The sequence below is a fragment of the Echeneis naucrates genome, chromosome 2 (assembly GCF_900963305.1).
Source record: "Echeneis naucrates chromosome 2, fEcheNa1.1, whole genome shotgun sequence".
Classification (NCBI taxonomy): Eukaryota; Metazoa; Chordata; class Actinopteri; order Carangiformes; family Echeneidae; genus Echeneis; species Echeneis naucrates.
In genome coordinates, this window is record NC_042512.1 from 16,635,866 (window position 1) to 16,655,825 (window position 19,960).

At 41.4% G+C, this 19,960-nt stretch overlaps 1 protein-coding gene across 1 annotated transcript in view; it reads right to left on the reverse strand.

Moving 5' to 3' along the window:
* LOC115052779 (rho GTPase-activating protein 6) overlaps positions 1–18,751 on the reverse strand; it is a 53,226-nt gene extending 34,475 nt beyond the window's left edge. Inside the window, exon 1 of the mRNA XM_029517112.1 lies at positions 18,093–18,751. Coding sequence (XP_029372972.1) covers positions 18,093–18,572 — 480 coding nt within the window. The 5' untranslated portion in view covers positions 18,573–18,751. The remainder of the gene's footprint in view (positions 1–18,092) is intronic.
* Between the last annotated feature and the right edge of the window lie 1,209 nt (positions 18,752–19,960).

Genomic DNA, 19,960 nt, shown 5'->3' on the forward strand with positions numbered 1-19,960 from the left:
GGTTTTCTGCTGGATGAAGTGTTGGTCACAATATAAAAACACGTCAGCTGAGGGTTTTATGATGATTTCATTAACCCATTTATTCCAAATCATGGTAAATAAATACGGCACCAAAGACGACTCTAGACAGGGAAATGATTTTTTTTTTTTCTCTCTCTCTCTCTCTGCAGAGTTTGAACCCTAAATTAGCCGGATCAGTGATGAGCTGGTGGATTTGAGTTCAGGAACCTTGAGGTTGGGAGTTCCCACAATTCCTAAATTCCCTCTCCATGTTATGAAGCTGAGCTGTGGGTGGGGCTACAGCTGTTACGGGTCATGGTGGTGTTAGTGGTTTACTTTGTTCTAATGTGAAGCAATTTTAGCAGGCAGATAAATTGTATTGTAAGGTCAGCATATGAAAGTTGTGCGTTTTCACACTGATTGGTTACCTAACAACACCAGATGGAGCTCGGCATTGTGTACCACATATTTGAAGGAAGCATTTCAGCTCAACTGGACTGTAACTGCAGGTAGAAATTGCCCGATTAAGAAACAATGAGCCTGTCAAGACAAGCTATTTACCACGAGTGCTTTGACAGAAATTCATGATTTCATTGTGAGCTGTTGGTGATTATTAATTTTTGGTTCTGCACAGATGGCCTTTCCAGTTCTCAGTGTGCTTTCTTGATGTAGTTTGACTTGTTTGGCCACAGCTAATTTGTGTGACTTTCTATCTCATCAGCAGTCATTGTCATACAAAGGCTTTTGTTTATCTTTTGTGGCTACTATTTGCTGGAGTTGATTTGGTATTTACTCCTTTTTTTTGGGGTTTGTTTTTTTTTTTTTAAAAGGATAAACAAAGAATTTGTTTTATGCTTATCATTTATTAGTCTATTTTCCAATTATAGCCTATTTTAACTTCAGTGTGAACACACACTGCACTGAAATATCAGTATGTATCTCTAAAGCATCGGAATAATCTGTCTTTACACAGGTCGAAGCGCTGATATTTCCTGCTCACAAGTCAAAAGGAATCCAGGATCAGCATGTGTGTCTCAGACCTTTCTGTGTGTGTGTGTGTGTGTGCAGGTGTGATTCATGTCAGCATGCATACCTCACTGAGCCTTTGTGTTTTCATCACCCAACTTTTAGTGACGTCATCTCCATCCGAGGAAGAAGAGAAATCAGGTCTTTGTTCATGAAGTCAGTCTTTCCACTCGTGTATGTTTATCTGTGTCTGGTCTCGTCACTCCGTCTGCACACGTGTAAATATCTGCTCATATGACCTTCCACCCGTCTATCCATCTATCCATCTTTCTGCCTGCTGCTCTGTCAGCTTGTTTGGCTGGCTGGCAGCGATCCCTCTGTGAATACCTCAGTGCTGCAGGATTGCTCGTCCAGTCAGGCCAGGTGCTTTGGAGGCAAGAAACATCTTTTTTTAGTGGCTGATCTGAAACGATCTGTTGTCTGAGTGTGTAGCTGTGTGTAGGATGACAGGGCCTATTGGCTCTTTGTCAGTTTAGTTCACAGGCTCAGAGTGGTGGACATTGTGTACGTGCTTATTTTGTGGCATGATTGTAAAATCTGACAAGTGTTTGAGGTTTACAGGCATGAAGATAAAACTCCCCATCATTTTGATTAGCATCACAAAACTGCGGCGTGGCACAAAGCTGTCTCACACAGTGAAGCACTCCACTGTTTGACATCTGCTTTTCATTGTAATGCCTATTTGTTGTTGTATTTATCTGATAATTGCCAAAAATGCACAAGGCCTTTCCATAAGGACTATAAACAAAACAGAGTAAATAAATGCAGCAATTTCCAACATGACATCATTTGACTCGAGTTATTAAAGTAGAGCCGCTGATGCTCGTGCTGCCAAACATTTCATTCCTAAATCTTGAACAACAGCAATACACAAATGGTTGTTTTCTTGTTGAGAAAAGAGGTTTAGTTTTATCTCTTGGGAAATGAAACTGTGATTGCTGAAAATTTTGCTGTCCTAATTAGTATTTTCACTGATATGCATTTGTCAAAATCAGGCTTGCAAAGTATTTCATAGGCTGCACCTAAAAACTAAATTGTCACAAGCATATAAAAGAATTAGAAATGGGCATGTTATAGTTTTATAATGGGCCATTTATATGCAGCTTGAGGGAGCAACCTGTTTGTTCCTCAAGTGTGACCAAATGCTTTCGGTATCTGTCTGAAAAAATCAGTTTTCACAAACAGATACCTCGTCCTCCAGTTGCAGCGTATCCACCTTAACGCACAAGCTGTCCTCCACTTCCCACGCCTCCTTCATGTTTTCTGCCACAGCAGTTGCCATGGTGTCTCAGCTTGCCAGCTGTGCCAGACAGACAGCGCAATAACAAGGTGATGGTGTGTGTGTACGCTTGTGTTTGTATATCCACGTGTCAGAGTATAAGAAGTGCAAATGTGGTCTAATAGTGGATTTTAACTGTGTAATGTACTACGATCCCTCATGAGCCAAAGAAGCGTCACTCTGCTGATTATAGTTTTGAGTCCAGACAGCCATTCCTTGCCGATGTGGATTATTTTCAAATCAAGCCAAACTGTTGAGAAAACAGTGCAGAACTCTGTGGGAAATTAAAAACAGAGATTTTTGTGTTTTTAAAGCTGTGTGATGCGGTTGCTGGCAGCGGTCGTTTTTACTTGTTGCCATAGCACCCCAGTAAAAGTCTGATTCGTTATGGGAAAGAGGTCAACTGACGTGAGATCACTGTCCAAACATAAACTCAAATTTGGGACACATTGTAGCAGACTTTGGTATGCTTCTTAAATATTTCAGAGAAATATTGATCTCTGTGTTTGCCTGCAAATTGCACTCTTCAGTGCATGCTTTATCAACCTAACACAGTGAAGCACATCACAACTTCTTTTCTCACTCCTGCAAACTCAACAAAACATGGAGGCGTTCCTGCAAATTTAGACAGTCCACTTAAATGGAAGGTGGCAGGATTTAGTGCGCTTTCTTCGCGCCTGCTAAAATATGTCAAGTGATCCATACTTTGACAAACAACAATTCTTCATCCACTTTGTCTTCTCTCTTTTGTTAGCAACATGGCTCGCCTGATATGGAAGGTTGAGTAAACTAAAGCAACAGCCGTTGAGGATTCTCTACAGAGCGAATCTCCAGAGATGCCTGAGTGAAGGATTTGGAATAGCTTGTATAATAGAATAAAATGTCCACTGAGTGATGTGATGTGAGTGTGTTGGCTTGACCTCCTTCAGCAAAAAAAAAAAAAGCGTTTCTCTCAGCACATTTATCTAAACACTTTGTGCGCCTTTGTGTATGAATCTGCTGTCATGGATGTTTGAGATATGAGTAAACATTCTTGGACAATTTGAAGTCTCTTTTTATGCAAAGTGTTTGGCCATAAGAAGCTGACACGGAGAGTTTAAACGGACACATTAGGGGAGTGTTTCTAGTCATGGACGTTGACCCAGGTTCTCAGAGGCCTGACAAGCTGCTCACTTGGTTTGTATCCATTGCAAATGTATTTTGGAAAATGCCCCACTAAATTATAGAATTTAAACACCTTCATGATTTCAGTGGACAGGAGTAGAACTTCCTGGTCTGGCAACTGTCTCGAGTCAAATAATAGTCCGACAAATAGCTCTTTGTACAGCAAAACACATTTTCCATCTGCACAGCATGCACACCTGCTGGTGGGAGTTCAGTCCAGCCATTATCTTGATCTTAAGGACCTCAGAACAAAATGCAATACTTAACTAAAAGTATACCAGGAACAAGCATGTGCTACCTTAAGTATAATCTGAATTTTGGCCTCATCTCGACTGCTCTGCTTTTAAAATTAGTGGCATGGTTATAATGAGCAGTCATGAAATTCTGATGTACTTATTTATTTATTTGTATGATTCTTTAGAGAATTTCTGTTGGAACAGCTCTAATCCCACAGAGGACTCCTGCCAAGTCAGTCATGTATTGTGGACAGAGACTCAACCATGTACACAGAGTGATAAGTGAGTACATTTGCCTGCTTGCATGCAAATTAGTCTTCTGAGCGTTGTCGGGAGCTTTGTGTAATCACATGTTTCTTTATGCAAATCCAGTTTCAATTAAATCCTAAAAGTGCCACATGCAGATGCGGTAACATGGAAAATATGGAACTTGAGAGGCTGAACTGCCGTTGTTATTCTGTTTTGTATGTTAATCAGTTCAATCTGGAGGGAACTCCAATGCAAATCGACTTGTCTCATGAATTTCCAGGTGCCAGGTGTCTCTGTACTCGACACAGGTTTCTGTGGCTGTAATCATGAGGTTGTTTAAAAAGAAAGATGAAAATGTGGGATTACAGTACAATCGGCATATTTTCCTCAGCTCTCCTCTCCTCCTCTTCCTCCCTGGAGTCATATCTCTTTCTGTGCCCCACCTTCATTTTTGTCTTTGTGTTTAAACTCATCTCTTATTTTCACTCGCTGGGTTAGTAGGGACAGTCTGTTCTGGCCACCGACCCAATTTCACCTCATCTACTCTGCTGAATTGTTTCTTTCGTTGACAGACAGAAAAAAAGAAATATAGAATATATTTTAGAACTCAAAACAGACTGTTTTAAGGCATATAGTTGAGGGGAATAGATTATTCAGGATGAACCACTTTATCTTGCTTGTGTTTGGCCTCTTCATTTTTGCTCAAGACCTCCTCCATGTCTGCATTATGAACTCAGATGAACTCTTAAAGACACACTAAACAGGCAAAAGTGCCGATGCGTGGAGATCCCTTTAGTCTAAGTTTATCTGTGTGTGTATTTGGATTTCCCAGATTTTTCCAACAGTGGTTTGTTCATGTGAAGCGTATGTGCGGCTCATGCCTGCATTGTGCATGTATACAACAACAGGTACACTGTTGTGCAGTATTTTTGAGTAGCTGTATACAGTGTGTGAATGTGGTGGTGCGTAAGTCACCTGGCCTCGAGCATATCAAACCTTTATCAAAGTCAGACTGAGCAGCCTCATTTCTTCTCAGCTCGTGGTATAAATATTTAGTCTGTCGTATAAACAAACCGGCCTTCTAGGAATGCTCCGTTCGTAAGGGCAGCAATGGTTTTATCCTTGTGTGGCTGTGTCTGGCAGATTTGTTGAGTAAATAGGTAGAATCTACATGAAAAATAGATCAGGAGCTGCTTTTCTTCAGGACACATCTTTTAATCTAAATGTCATTGCACCAGCAAATCCAAAAACAAACCTGCCGCTTAAATCAGCAGAATTGCATTCAAATTACATCACAAATATAGGCCACTAAATGGCATTGACTCAAAACAATGTGCAGTGACAAAGAAGAAACGTGGCTCACTGTTTTTTAAAGTGTTTGGACAGTGAAGCTCAGTGGCACAGAGACAAAAGTTCTGTCAGTCTTTGGCTTCACTTGACAATCACTCCATCTTTCACTTTTGCTGATTGCTGACAAGAAAAAAATAAATAAATCTGGAAGCATCAATCTGAGCAGCCTTCCATCTACGAGCTGACGTACCAGCCATCCTCCCAAAAATAAAAAAACAGGCACTGTTCCTTCTTCGTATCTGGCTTTCCTTCCCATTATTCTTATGATGCTTTGGTATGCTGCAGTTGTAAATTGTTCAGCTGCTCAACAGTTTGTCCAAAGAGAACTCTTCCAGTAGAACTTGTCCAAAGCTAGTTTAAACATTTACTAAGTTTGATTTGACAAATGTACTCAAACAAACAAAGGTCTTACGAAGTGAGGACGGTTTTAATTTCCCAGACAGTATTGTTATGTAGTTTAACATGAGCTTTAGCAGGTCGCCCGTGTTGGTGCGTGTCTGTGTGCGTTGTGGGTGTAGGTAGAGGAAGAAAGACAGGAGGTGGGGGTTGACGGATCCATCCCATCTCCTTTTCTTCCCCTGGAATGTAGCTGGAATCCAAGCTTGACTCCCCTGTTGGCTCCTCCCACACTCCCACCACCTCACCAGACTACACAAACACACACACACATGTGTGTGTGTGTTTGCATTAGTTATTACTTGGGTTATTTCCTTACGAAGTAAGTAGTTGCATGTTCTTACCTGTTAAGATGATCGCACTCTTGTGTGTGTGCGCGCACTAAAAAAGGGAATATTTGTCTAATCATTAAAAATATCATCATCATTCACACACACGCTTTAAGTTTGATCCTAAATAGACTCAATAATGAAACGTTCTTGAGACAAAGACGGAGCGAATCCACGTGAGGTTTCTTATTTAGCACAGAAGTTAGCGAGTTTGTGCTGCTGAGTTGCAGTTAAATGTAAATGCTCCAGATGACCTGCAGCCATGTCAGCCACCGTATCAGGGCTGTTGAAGACAGATGACGTTTTCCACCTTCCACGTCTTTATTGCCGTTTTCAAATCTATTTATTATTCCAGTTAATGTTCCTTGTGTCCGTCTGTCTTTGTCTTTTCCCATTTCCGAGAACTTGCATCAACTGCGTCAGAGCTTTTGAACGTATAAACTATCTCTTAATGCTTATGTTCAAGAGAGATGCTTTCTTTGCTCTCACTCCGAGAGCCAGGGTCGGCGCCGTGTTGACATCACGGAGGTGTTGCCACGGCAACAGACAGAGAGAGAATCTGCAATGTTGCATTTAGACTTAGAAAAGTTTTATGACACACACACACACGTGTATATATATTTAAACTTACACTAGAAAGTCTGTCATATTTAAGTTGTGGATGATGAGAGCTGACTAAAGCTCCCATCATCGTAAATAGGACAAAACAAAAGATCCCTCTGAAAGTGTGTAGAAATAATGTTGGTATTGTAAAGTTATGAAAGGTCAAACAGAATCCAGCTGCAGCATCCCTCACTTGTGTGGATTTCCCACAAAATCCTGTAAACACAGTCCACAAACCAAATTTGAACATCGATTTGTGTTGTTTATATTACCCAGCATGTTGACTTTCTGAATCTCTGACTGTGCCCACTGTCAGAGGGGGAAACGGAAAGATTCGTATTCAAACACGCTCCACATCTGCACTCACACACACTGTATGACAGCAGTAATTCATTTCAGAGCCTATTAAATCTCCATTAACACACTGCCTCCCTGCGAGCCCGAGCTAATCAAACCCAGGTGGGTCTGTGTGAGTGTGTGTGTGTGTGTGTGTGAGTGTTTTGGGTTGGTTTTTTTTTTGTTTTTTTTTTCCCTTGCTCCAGCCCTCCTCTTCTGCCTCATTCTCTTGACCTTTCTCTTTTTGTTCCTCTATCTTTCACACTCTGTATCTCAACATTTCACATCACAGTCCTGACAAAAGGTCTGCAGTTCCCACACTCTTCCTCAGACCTGGCAGATCAGCAGCAGTAAACCTCCTCCAATTCAGTCAAATTAGGCAAATTGCAGTTCTCAGTGGGGAACCAGACTGACACACCTCCCAGTTCATCTTATTAGGCACCATCATCATGAAAGTCATCTGCAGTATGGAAATTGAAGGGTCCCCCCCTTTGAGTAGCTCGGCATCCCATCATTAGCTCAGGTGAAGTGTGTGTCCCACATGCTAATTACCCCCCCATGTCTCAGTGAGCTTTTTTCTCCTCATCCTTTTGTCTTCATTCAAAAGGCTGTGAGCCAAAAGCATCTGTTTTCTATTCATGTGAGTGTCTGAATAATGAGACTGAAAGATGATGCGCAGTGACAACAGGGTTATAAAACAGGCAGAGATGAACTGAATACAGGCACCGGACGGGCAGATCAAAGGAAGAATGGCGTCTTTATCCCAAGAATATAAAAGTGATATGCATTACTGTACTTTAGCTAATCAGGATAACCACTGGCTTCTTATTCTGTTCATTGAAAACAAACTGCAGTTTCTTCTGCTGGAAATGTAAAATGCATCACTTCCTCTGCTGGTGGAATGTGTCCAGGAAAGACCCGCTTGACGCCATGTGTTTAGAGAGGTGAGCAGCCACGAGGCAACTGCTCATGTGTTATTGCAATTATTTATGTAAAGAAGCAAACTAAGCGTTTTATTTATGAGAAAGAAAAAGCCTAATAATTGTGCATTATATCTTTTATTAAAATCGAAGCCCAAAATCAAACTCCTCCTCAAAGCGCTTTTGAAACAAAAACATATTTTCTCCGCTCCTTAATCCAAATAGTCAGCAAGCTACTCTGGAGTTTTAAATCTTATGTGGGACTACTAGACCTCTAAAACTAATAAATCATGCACGCACGCACACACGCACACACACTCACATTCCCAAGTACACACATATTAATTTTCTGGGAAGGTACTCTGCAGGAGAGAATATGATCTCTGCTGCTTGGAAGTGACGCTGTTCCCTGTGAAAGCAGTACAAACACGCATTGTTATGTTTGTAAGTGTGTGTGCATGTGTGTATGGACGTGGGTGTTAGTAACAGTAGAAACAACTCAACTCGACTGGAGATCCCTCCTGAGAATACTTTGCAAGCATATAATAATAATAATGTGACATGCCGTTTGCCAGAATGGCATGTCTTAATGGTTTAAGGGGGAGAATTATTATTCTTAATATTTTTTATATTTTTAATATTAATTGCAGCACACAACAGGTCAAGTGAGGTTTTTGACTAAATATCTGAGATATAAGTCAGACTGAAACATGAAGTTAACACACGAAGCACATGAAGGTCAAATAGTTGGTTTTGATTCTCCGTTTAGTGTATTTTAAAGAGTTTCATTTGGCACCAGCACTGTGAAATATACTCTGACTGCAGCTGGTATCAGCTATTGTTGTGTTTTTGTAAGATACTTATGACATCGAGAGGCTAAGAAGACAGATGTGCACAGCTGTGACTGGCCACAAAGCAGCCCACCCACATTTTTGCCGTGATTCATCATTTGTGTGTGTATGTGTGTCCAAATGCTTCAAAACATTCCTCAAGTCTGTCCAGACAAGTCAATAGTGCCCTCTGTTGGATTGAACAGCTCATTATGTTTACTTCAAGTTACACTTTCAAAAAAAAATAAAAAATAAAATATATATATCGATATATATATGTGTGTGTGTCCAGCAACTTGAATCTTTGAGGTTGTATCTGACAGAAAAATGTAAATACCTCAAGTTAGTTCAGGCCCTTAAATATAGATATTTTTTTTTTTTTTACTTCTGATGAATTTCTTGGAATTATTACAAACTAAATTGGTAGATCAGGAAGGATAGATAATAATAAAAAAAAACTGGGTTGTATTATAAATAATACACGGGAGAAGGTTTTGTTTGTTTTTCGAGGAGAGTTTCATTTATAGAAACTTGTCTTTTCTTTACTCATGGAATGGCATCACTTTTCCCTTTTAAAGCTAGAAGGTAAATGGTAGAAGGGTGAAGGAAGGAGCTTCTGATAGACGCAATCATGCAGCACGTAATCGAAAGTCTGATGTAAAATGTCCACTAGATGGCACCGTCAGATTCTCATCCTCATGCTTGTTTACGTTCTCATAATAGTGCCTGTCTGACAACATAACACTCACTGGTTTGACTTTAATCAAACGCACATCATCTAAACGCGATATGTAGCCTGAACGTGGTCACACACCATCTCGGCGCTCTGCCTCAGCAACCTGAGTGTGCAGATCCATTCCTTAGCTGAGCTATTTTTCTATTTATAGCTGCAGAGCCCCAGCTGCGTCAAACGCCTGCTGCCTCATTCTGTTTTGGTTCCTTACTGTGACAGATTTGGGGGAGTGACTGAGAGGTCCTGCATCATAAATCATCTTGCTTTTCGAAGCCCATTGTCATATGTGTGGAAGTCTGAATCTGTCCTACACAGATGTTGAAGTTGTGCCAAATTAATCGCAAAGTATTTATTTGGTTGGAATACTTCTGACACATCAAGCTTAACATGAAAAGTCGTCTTATCCTCACCACAACTGACCTCTTGACCTCTTGACCCTGAGAAAGACTCCTCAGTGTTTCTCTTCTGCATTTTAAGGCGAAACAAAAACAGCAGTAAAAGTCGGTGCGTATGCCGTGCTTTGTTACACAGTTGAGTTACAAGATATTTCCAGCTGAATTGGCTGGCCAATTGTTCGAGCCCAAGTTTACTCCCAGCAGATAATGGGGACTCCTGCCAGAGGGAGTGTAGAGATAAGACACTGAGAGAGAGAGCGAGACATTCTGGAAAATCAAAGGAGATAGAGACACTTGGTTCACCGTGAAGGTCATTTCTTCTGTCTCTGATTCTGTCTGGACTTCACGCTGACAAAATAATATCTTTCAAGCTCCAATCAAAAGTTCTCTGAGAGAGTAAAGTTGAAGTTGTGTTTGTGTATATTTGTATGCAATGTAACAGCGATGGAGCGTCTGGAAAACATATCAATTAGTTGATCAACAAGATTTTGATAATTGCCTCATTTATCAAGCCACTAACAACGTTTGGTGCTTGCAGCTTGTCAGATTAGAGGATTTGCAGGTTTTCTACATCTTACTTTACAGTAAACTGATTATCTGGAAATCAACCTGAACCAAAAATGGCACTTTGTACTCTGAAAGCTTAATATTTTACATTCTGTATCAATGTTTTGATGATTTTGGCTTCACGGTAGATGAAAGATTAAAGATTAGTAAGGTTATGCTCTGAAGACCATGAATATGCAAACACACTAGCACAGATGGAAAATGAGCTTAGGAGATGAAAATATGTGGAAACTTCATAAACAATGGTCCTTAAAAAAGTCAGTTTTACACAGCAGCCTGAAAGTTGACACTGGTTGAGCTGCCCGGTCAGTCACAAGAGCAAATTGCAGCATGCTTTCAGTATACTGATCAGAAGGGCCAAGTCTCAGAAACTAAGGCTTCCATCCCAACCTGTTTCTTGATTCTTGATTTCTTAATTTAGTAAAAGAAAGGAGCTTGGCAGTCCAAACGGGAGAAAGAACAGAGGCAGGATGTCCATAAAAGAGTCAATAAACATGAAGAAAAGACAGAAGTGAGCTTCTGTGAGGAAAAATAAAACCAGGCATCAAAAGAATGAGCAGAGGAGAGGAAGTTGGGGGGTCCCTCAGTCACTAGCCATCCCCTTTCAGTGGGAGCCCGAGGGCCTCAGCATGAAGCTCTGACCTGGAATTCCAAATAAATAATTCCTTAAGCCTCCCCACTGAAAGAGACCAGAGTAGGCACACACACACACACACACACACACACACACACAGAGAGAAGGCGGGAATACTAAACAAAATGCACAATTTCTCCAAAAACTTTGGCTTATTTGAATTAGTTTTCCAAGTATGTCATGGTACATTTGACCAGCAGGCTCTGCATTACATAGTGAAGTCAAATCACTCACACACATCCACAAAGGTACACACACTCACAGGTATTAATTCTCCGAGTAGCCTAACACAAACATTCAGTTCATCCTCACTAAAGACAGCATGAAACAGTTTTATGAAGTAATAAATAGGCATGAATGCTCTGAAGCTTAGACACCTGATTAATATACACAGGACAGAGAATGAGAGATCGGCCACGTCATTAATCGGACAAAATGGGCATGCAGTCATAATACATCTATCAGGGCTGTAAGCAAAATGTCCTGAGCTGAACTTTGAGCTACCGAAATCACAAGCCAACATTCAGATAAAAGCTGGAGCTTGATAAAATCAAAAACAAAATTGGATTTTATTCCTTTGGGCTCATATTTTAGCAAACGGGCAGGATATGAATGTGCATTGTCCTCTTATTCCTTATGAGGATCATATATACACACACACACACACACATATCTGCAGAAACACTCAATAGTATAAACAAAAGAAAAGTATTAAGACAGACTTTCTTGTCACTGAAATCCTCACAGAGATCAGCTAAAAAAAATGAATACTAAAACTTAAATTTTCCCACAATGCGGCACAAATTTTCCAAATTATTTCGTATGCATGCACACATTTATGTCACTTATCCAAAATTCAGTAGAAAGTGGATGTGTTTTGAGATGATGTGAAATATTTTCACCCAGCGTGAGTATCATATAATGTTTAGACTGATTAAGATGGATGCATCAATGGGAAGTTGTAAACTTGTAAACACACATAGGAGAGGCTCTTATCCATGCCTTGCCTTTGGCCCATGACAAACCACATTACAGAGGACATTAGTGGACATGGGGGTCACTGTAATACACACATACACGAATACACAAGGGGACGGACGTTTCTGCCTTCAAGACTCGAAAGTGCACAATTAGATCATCGACCCACTGCCTTCGGATTCGCTCCCACACACACGAAAACATATTCATGCACACTAAAAGTAACTCAACACTGCAGCATTCTCACTGGAGGAGAAGTTTAATCGGCAACAGACAGAGAGATTCTGGCTGCGGAAATTAATGTTTACTTTTCAGCCGTCTCTATTTCTAGCTGCTCTCTTTTCCTTCATTGTTGAGAAAACATCCCAAAGGAGATGTGAGATTGCTAAATCAAAACACTGCCAAACAAAATCTGCTGTTTCATATGGTTCTTTTGCACAGAATATCATGCGAACTTGCCAAAAAATGTGCCCTGTGACGTATCGTGCTTCTGCACACCAAATCGAGGTAGCTTTGAATATTTTTGACACACATTATAGAATGTGTTTTCTCTGAGGGACGAGTCACATCTCATTAGAAGTCAATGTTGATGTCATACCCTCTTGGCCTCGAAACTGCATTTCGTAAAATTTGTCCGACTACCAGAGCACAAAGGGACGTTGCTTTCCTGCAGGTCTGTGCTGAGCTGTTAAAAGTCATTAAGAGAAATAGCTCTCGACTAAAAGACACAGACATTTTGGTGACACATGAAAGGAAAAGCCACCGCATGTTGTCACTCCTGCTTCAGTAGTCGCTGAGCTTTCATGACCATATTATTCTGACTGTTTGATGTTCTGTTGATGATTGTGGAAACGCCAAAATGTCCAAAATGATTCATTTTGATCTGGTGAGTGGGAAAGCTGTACTCGTCAAACCCTTGAGCAAGCCCACAGGTGTTAAAAGGTGTTTTTGAACGTCACGCTGGCTTGAGTTTGATTTTCGGAAATTGCCTATTGTGGCTTTTAGCAGTCGAGTGTTGTTGGAAACTTTTACCGAACTTGAAAACTATGATAGGAGCTTAAATGGTTTCAAGTGTTACAATTACATAACTGAGACATTGATGTGTCACTGTTGGTAAAATATTTCGCCTGTTAAAATGCAGCTCAGTTAATACATTTGAGCTTAAACAGTCCTAAGCAGTCCACAAATCTTTAAATCGGTAGCACCAAGCAAACAACATATTTTTCTTGTTCTTAAAAATATGATCTTATATCTTTCACAAGTCAGTATGAAAGAGGAAAAAAAAACAACCCACAGCAGTGGTATAATGGTAAAAAAATACTTTGGGAATTTCTATAAGTTCCAGACAGGGTTAGGGTCCCTGGTATGTCAGAGGTTTGCTCGTGAAAATAAGCAGGCCCATTAAACTTAATAAGGACCATAATCAAACTACATCCTGCAGATCTATATGCACAAATCCAAAGCTTCTCCTGGGACGGTCACTGTCGGAGAACATGTGACCATAAGCACATGTTTACGTTCTTATTTTGTTTGTATGTTAGTTTGTTTTTAAACTATTCTGGTAAAACTGCTCATTGAACAGGATATAGCTTCATGCAACACATGCAAAAACCCAAAATAGTAAAAACTGACTTCGAAGCCCTTTAAGTGAAGAGAGCCAGACAACTGACAGCTGTGAACAGATCCAAATCACAAACCGCTGCTGGAAGCCAAGAAAATCAACCTGCGTTCCATCATGGTTTCAGTGTTTTGATGGAGGCGCTCTCAACAGTGTGATGACATCCCGCAGTATTTTTGACTCCTTGATCTACATTACGGTGTACTTGTTCCACACTCTTGCTTCAGTGGCACTGTAAAAAAAAAAAAATGCTCACTCTTGGCTAAACTGCGAGGTATCCTACGTTATACTCGTTTTTCGTTGGAGCATTCCACAGATGTCGAACCACTGAGGTGTTTGTCCTCCGCTGCTGCCTCCTCACTTTGTGAGAACTTAGGGAGGAAATCAGGGAGGAAAGCTAGAATGGATGGCAGCTCGGTTCGCAAGTTCAGGCCTCTCTGTTTCCTAAAATCTGGTTCTCACTCCTGAGAGTTTGTGACTGGTGAGCAACCGATTGTGAAAGACTGTGGGATCATGTTCTCTTCGAATACAACACTGGCAAGAAAAAGGATTAATGGGAGAGAGAGATTCTGTCTGCGGTTCATTTCATGTCAGTGGTAGGAGAATGAATGGATGCACTCGATATAGAAATTGGTCCTCCTTGCTTTGATTTTGGGCTTTGCTGAAGCATTTCTTGGCACATTTAGTTTATAATTAAAAAAAAAAAAAATCCTCACCTGTTGGCTCTTGGCAGAAAGCACTGAACTGAGTGAACATGTTAGCTTGTATGATTTGTGGCATAAACAACATAGTAAACGTGGAGCAGCTCAAGTGCTGCAAAAAGTGGAGGCTGAATCAGAGCTGGTGATTTCTGACGAAGCAAACACAACACCAGCAGTTTGACAGGATAACAAAGACTGCGACACATTTTTTAAATACATATTTCAGCACCATGTGGGGTGATTCTCCCAAATGAAGAAAGTAAACCCACTATCAGACGAACTGCCTGAAAGGGATTTGAGCTGTTTTTAATTATTAACTCTGGACAATTTTGTAAATGTTTCGTTTAAAGGAAAGATTTTTACCGGATTGTTTTCAAGTACATCTTCACATTTTCACAAAACAAAACACTGCAAGATTTTTGTTTTATGCTCTCGGTGCACTAAAAAAAAACATTTATTTAATGTTTGTCCAGTTCTTCTCTCAGCTTTGATTACACTGACAAAGTTCAGGCAACAGGGGGAAAAATAAATCAACACAAGAGTCTTTAGAGAATTTAAGAATGATTAAGGATGATGACCGACCAAATGCAAGCAAGTGTAATTCTAAATGTTAGTGTTTCAAATAAGGTAAAAGTCAGAACAGACACATAAGTGAAAAGTTAAATTATGTGTGTGTTGGTTGTGTTTTTTCTTTCTCTAAGAAGAGAAACAGTGAGTGCAAATAATGTTTTGTCTCTGGAAAAAAAACCCACCAAGTTCCAGAGTCAGAGGCCAAAACTCTGACCTGAAAGAACCACTTTGAATCATCTGGTATCAATCATTTAGTAGCAATGGTTACAAATGCTTTTTGGTTTTGTTTTGTTTTTTAAGAGTGGAAATCTCATTTTGGAATGGTTTAGTTCACTTAGTCTCTTTTTAAAGTATTGTGGCTAAATAGGTCTAAAAATAGACTGTACAATGTCAACATTGTGGGTCCACGTTAACAACCAGGATTAAATTAGCCGAGCGCATTTGTGCGTACGTGTATATGTCTGAGTGAGGTATGAAAGACAGACACACTGTTTAGGTTCAGCGTCTATTTGACACACTGATGGTACAAAGTTCCAGTATAAACCTGCACTGCTTTTAAACATGTTATTTTGAAAGAGGAGAATGTTGATATGTCTACCTTCAGAGTCACTGACGTTAAAAGAAGAGTAGCTTCCAGTCACTGACTCGCCCCGCTCTCATAACACACGGATGATTTTTCTGCGTCATTGTTCTTTCTACATCAACAACCTGTTCGCGGGGAAAAAGGCCTATTAAGCAATCAGCACTAATAAAACTGTCATGTATTGCTTTTTGTGTAAACTATGTAATCTCCACTCTGTCTCTCTGCCTCTCTGAGCATGTCTCCCTCCTTAAAAAGGCATAGTGTGAGACTAATCTGCACAGGTTGGTCCGCACACACTGAGTGGAACGTACGAAGAGTGATATTTGAATTTGCATTTATATTTGAAGTAACATATTTATCTCTGGTTTTCTGCAGCTTCTGTTGTCTTTATTTAATGAACTGACGCCAATATATTATTTTAACTTATATTTAAATATGATGAACCAGAAAGGACGAGAGTTATTTAAAGGGGCACTGTACTGATTTTGCATATTTAGTATTGTGAAAGATACTATTGCATTGTGGGAAATTTTGGAATCACTTAGATTTGGAGTTTGAGCAATGGTTAGGTCTGAAAATCTGGCTATTGTGACTTCTGCTGATTGATTGAGTCATCTCTCTCCTTAAGTTCCTCCCATTCATGCAACTACCACTCGAGTTCACAATGAAAATGAGCTAACAAGAACTTAATTCATCACTTCATAGTCTTCACTTTTGGCTGGTTGGAGCTGGAGACAGGGACCGTTTTGACAGAAAGGCCATAAGCAAAAACATGTTGCGAATGGGGACAATCTGAAAGAAGAATACACGAGGAGAAACTAGACGTGTGCACAAGGCCTTGAAAGTATCTCAGCAACAGTCTCAACTGTCACTCCCACTTTAAGCATTTCACACTGCTAGTCTTCAAAAAGAAACAGCTGCTCCAGACAGCAACAGCTACAGACTTAATCAGAGAAGTGTAACTGTCATATGGCATCCTTTGTGGTCTCGAACGTAGATAACGTGCTGTGTTAATCAGACGCTTTTCTTTCATCACAACTGACATTGTGAGACTTCCCGAAGAACTACGACAGCCAGTGTTTGTTCTATACAGCTGTATCTGCCACTTGCTGTCACGAACTGCAGGATTTAACTGTACATGTTGCCGGTGTAAGGTGTACGCTTCACGTCAACATTTGACTTCACACTCAAAAGCGTGTGAAACACTCCAGCAGGCCAGCAACACGTCTTGGCTCAGTATTTCTCCAAAATACTCTGAGGTGCAATAACTTCATGGTCCGCATCGCACTAATGACTCCAAACTGATGGCCTCAAGTTATCCTCACGGGCCATGGGAGGGGCAAACAGCACGGAAAATAGAAACAGAGATGGGAAACTCAACAGAGTCAGAGCTTCTTGACATCTTCCATAGACAGAGAAGTGGAGCGTGGGTGCGCGTCTGTCTGTGTGTGTGCATGAGTGTGAGAAAGAAAAAAGACTGAGAAGCAGCAGAGAGAAATGATGGGAGAGCTGTTTGAAGGGCGCATGGTTTTGACCCTGCGACTAGTCTCGTTCGTGAGAACTGACTCCTGGGCCATGTGTCCTTAAGACCCTCATATCAACACACAACCCCTGCTGCACGTACACACACACATACTGAGGGAAACTAGACAAGAAAAACACGTCAGATAAGACACAGAAAGAGGTCCAAAAACAAGCTGGAAAATTATCATACCTTTCACTGCACCACTGCATCTGGACTTGTGCCAACTATGCAGTAGTGTAAAGCCCCCCGCTTAAAAAGTATGTTGTGGTAAGGATTTTATACGCTCCCTTCCCCTTTTTTCACACTCAATTTGAAAGCTTTATGAAGACAAAAGCGCAACCAGCCTAATGACGATAACAGCAGGAGGAAGAAAGGGCTGTGAGGGAAAATCTGTCTGAGCACTTCATTGAACCTTTTGTTGGAAAAGTTTAATCCCCAGAAGTTCCATAAGAGTTGTTTTGACTTTCCAACGAATACTTCTGTTTAAGGTGTGACTCTCACAAGAAGTGAAAACACAGTGATGACCAGCCACTGATGTGCCCTTGGGCAAGAAGACTGCTGTGGTTGGATCCAGTGTAGTTGTTCAACACTGGATTGTTTCCAGGTGCAGATGTCAGAGTCAGGTCAGTACTCCCTCTGAAAAGTTCATAAATCTGAAAGTTTGGCTAAAGCATCTCTGCATGCACACATTTAGTCCTGATAATATCTAACTAGAAGGTCAGTCTATTAAAAAAAAAAAAAAAGGACACTACAACTTGCACTTTAAGTCTGCATGAGCTGAAATAAAGCTTCAGCAGATGTGTGTTTCAGGATACAGTCGACTGGACTTTCTTTCTGCAGAAAGAACGGATGTGTTAAGCTTGTTGATTGTTTTTTTTTCTAATTATTTCGGGGGCTGTCTTCTGAACTCCAGTGATGGGTGGATGGGAAGATGTGTGCATGCACACAGAGAAGCTGTGCATGAAAAAACACGATTGTACATATGGGTGATGCCTTTTGATTGTCATCTGTGTAACCTGTGATTCTGCACCGCACAAACAAGCCGCAGAAGACTGCATTAGAAAGTTTACCTCCGATTTCCACACGAAGTAGGCTGGAGAGCTGGACGGCTGCGCCTTCCTCTGGAGCCACCTCCGCGGAGAGAAGAGCGCTCCGGTGCTGGCGGACGGTGCAGCAGCGGCTCCCCTCACCAGAAACGGTAAATCCCCGGCGGTATTCCTTTTGGCACACTTCGCCGTATCATAGTCAAAGTGGAAGTTGGAGGACGGAGAAACGTCCAGGGGGATGGAGGGAGAGGAGTGTGACGGAGTTATGGGCTCCTTCAGTGTGGGAATCTTGGCGCGTAAAGCCGGCTTCGCGGCGACGCGCTCCGGAGACGCACCTGCGTCCGCCGGCGGCGCTCCGCTGGCTGCCTCGGTGCCGCTGCCACAGTGTCTGATGATAGCCGGGTCCAGACTGCGGGTCTGTCGGAGCCTCCGTTTGATTATGGCCTTGGATGCAGGAGAGGAGCAGGAGAAGACGCTGTTGAGTAGTCCTTGGGCGGCAGACATGTCTCCCTGTTTTGGATCTCCCGTCAGCGCTGCTCAGCGCGTCGCTCTAAAACTCCAAGTAGAAGAACGAGGTGTTGCCCCATCCAAATGAAGCTCCACGTCCAAGCTGGGGAAAAGCTGAAATGAGCTGCATTTGGCCGCTGCGCGCTGAGGAGAAGGAGCTGGGCGAGTTAAATGTCTGCTGTCATGGACAAAGTGAGGTGGACTGAGGAGACGGTGTGAAAGTGTGTGTGCTGGACGGTGGGAGGGCTGGAGCACTTCACAAGAATACATCCACCCGTTATCTTTCTTAATGTGAGAATATCTTCTGATTCCAAATTATTTTCATGAGTCTGTGTTTTTCAATCTTCCACATGGCCTAAAGTGTGCTGTGCTGTTTTATGCTTGCTTTTTGTTCTTGTTAAAAAGTCTTTAATACTTGCAGATGAACCTCTCATCCACTCCCGTCAGAATGCATTTTTCCTTTTATCACAAAGTTTCCTGCTGCCTTAAAAATTTTAAATGTGGGGCAAGTTAAGTTTCCCCACTGAAGACGCTGCTGCTGGGGAAGCAGCCTGTCACAGTGATCAGACAGCCAAGAAGGTCACACAGACAGACAGACATGATTTAGACAGGGATGAAAATAGGCATATTAATCCACTTCTCCCATTAATCCACTTCACTGTCTGGGAATAAAGGGCCTATCAGTGAAGCCTGCTGCATGCTATTATTAGCTAAACAATAAGTGAACCATTGGATTACAAGCCCGTGCATCTCCTGATACACCTGCGCGTGAGGTTGACATTGGGCGAGACGTTTGTTGACACAGATGCTCATGCAAGAACTCAGTCTTTGCAGCGTGTTAGCAGTGGTTTAAACGAGAGTGTGCCAGAGACAGAGCATGTGTGGCCCAGTGTGTGAAAGTATGGGAAAAATGAAAAGAGACAGCAGGAGTCTGGAGAGGAGGGTGGGGGCTGGTTGATAAAGGAGCTTATGAAGCTACGCTGCATGACACACTTACACACATACAAACAACACAGCATGACCTGACACTGATAACAGCTGAGATAGATTTGACACCTCTAAAAACAGTCTACGGGGGGAAAGAAGGAGATGCTGGCTGAGTGAAAACACAGAAGCAGGAATTATGGATGAAAACATTTAGGGTTAGGGTTAGGTTTATGGAAAGAGGCCAACCCTTTGGGCACTATTGGCCACAACTCCTACATGGAGGAAAAAAAAAAAACAATAATAAGAGTGCATCATTTAGAGGGTATTAAACAGATACATGATGCCATATCACAAATTTAGAAAGCATAGACCCCAGCAGCATCCCTGAATTTTTAATTTTGTTGCCTGCAACGTTCTTCATCTGGGCGCTGAAGGTCCGCCCACCGTGGAGAAAATTT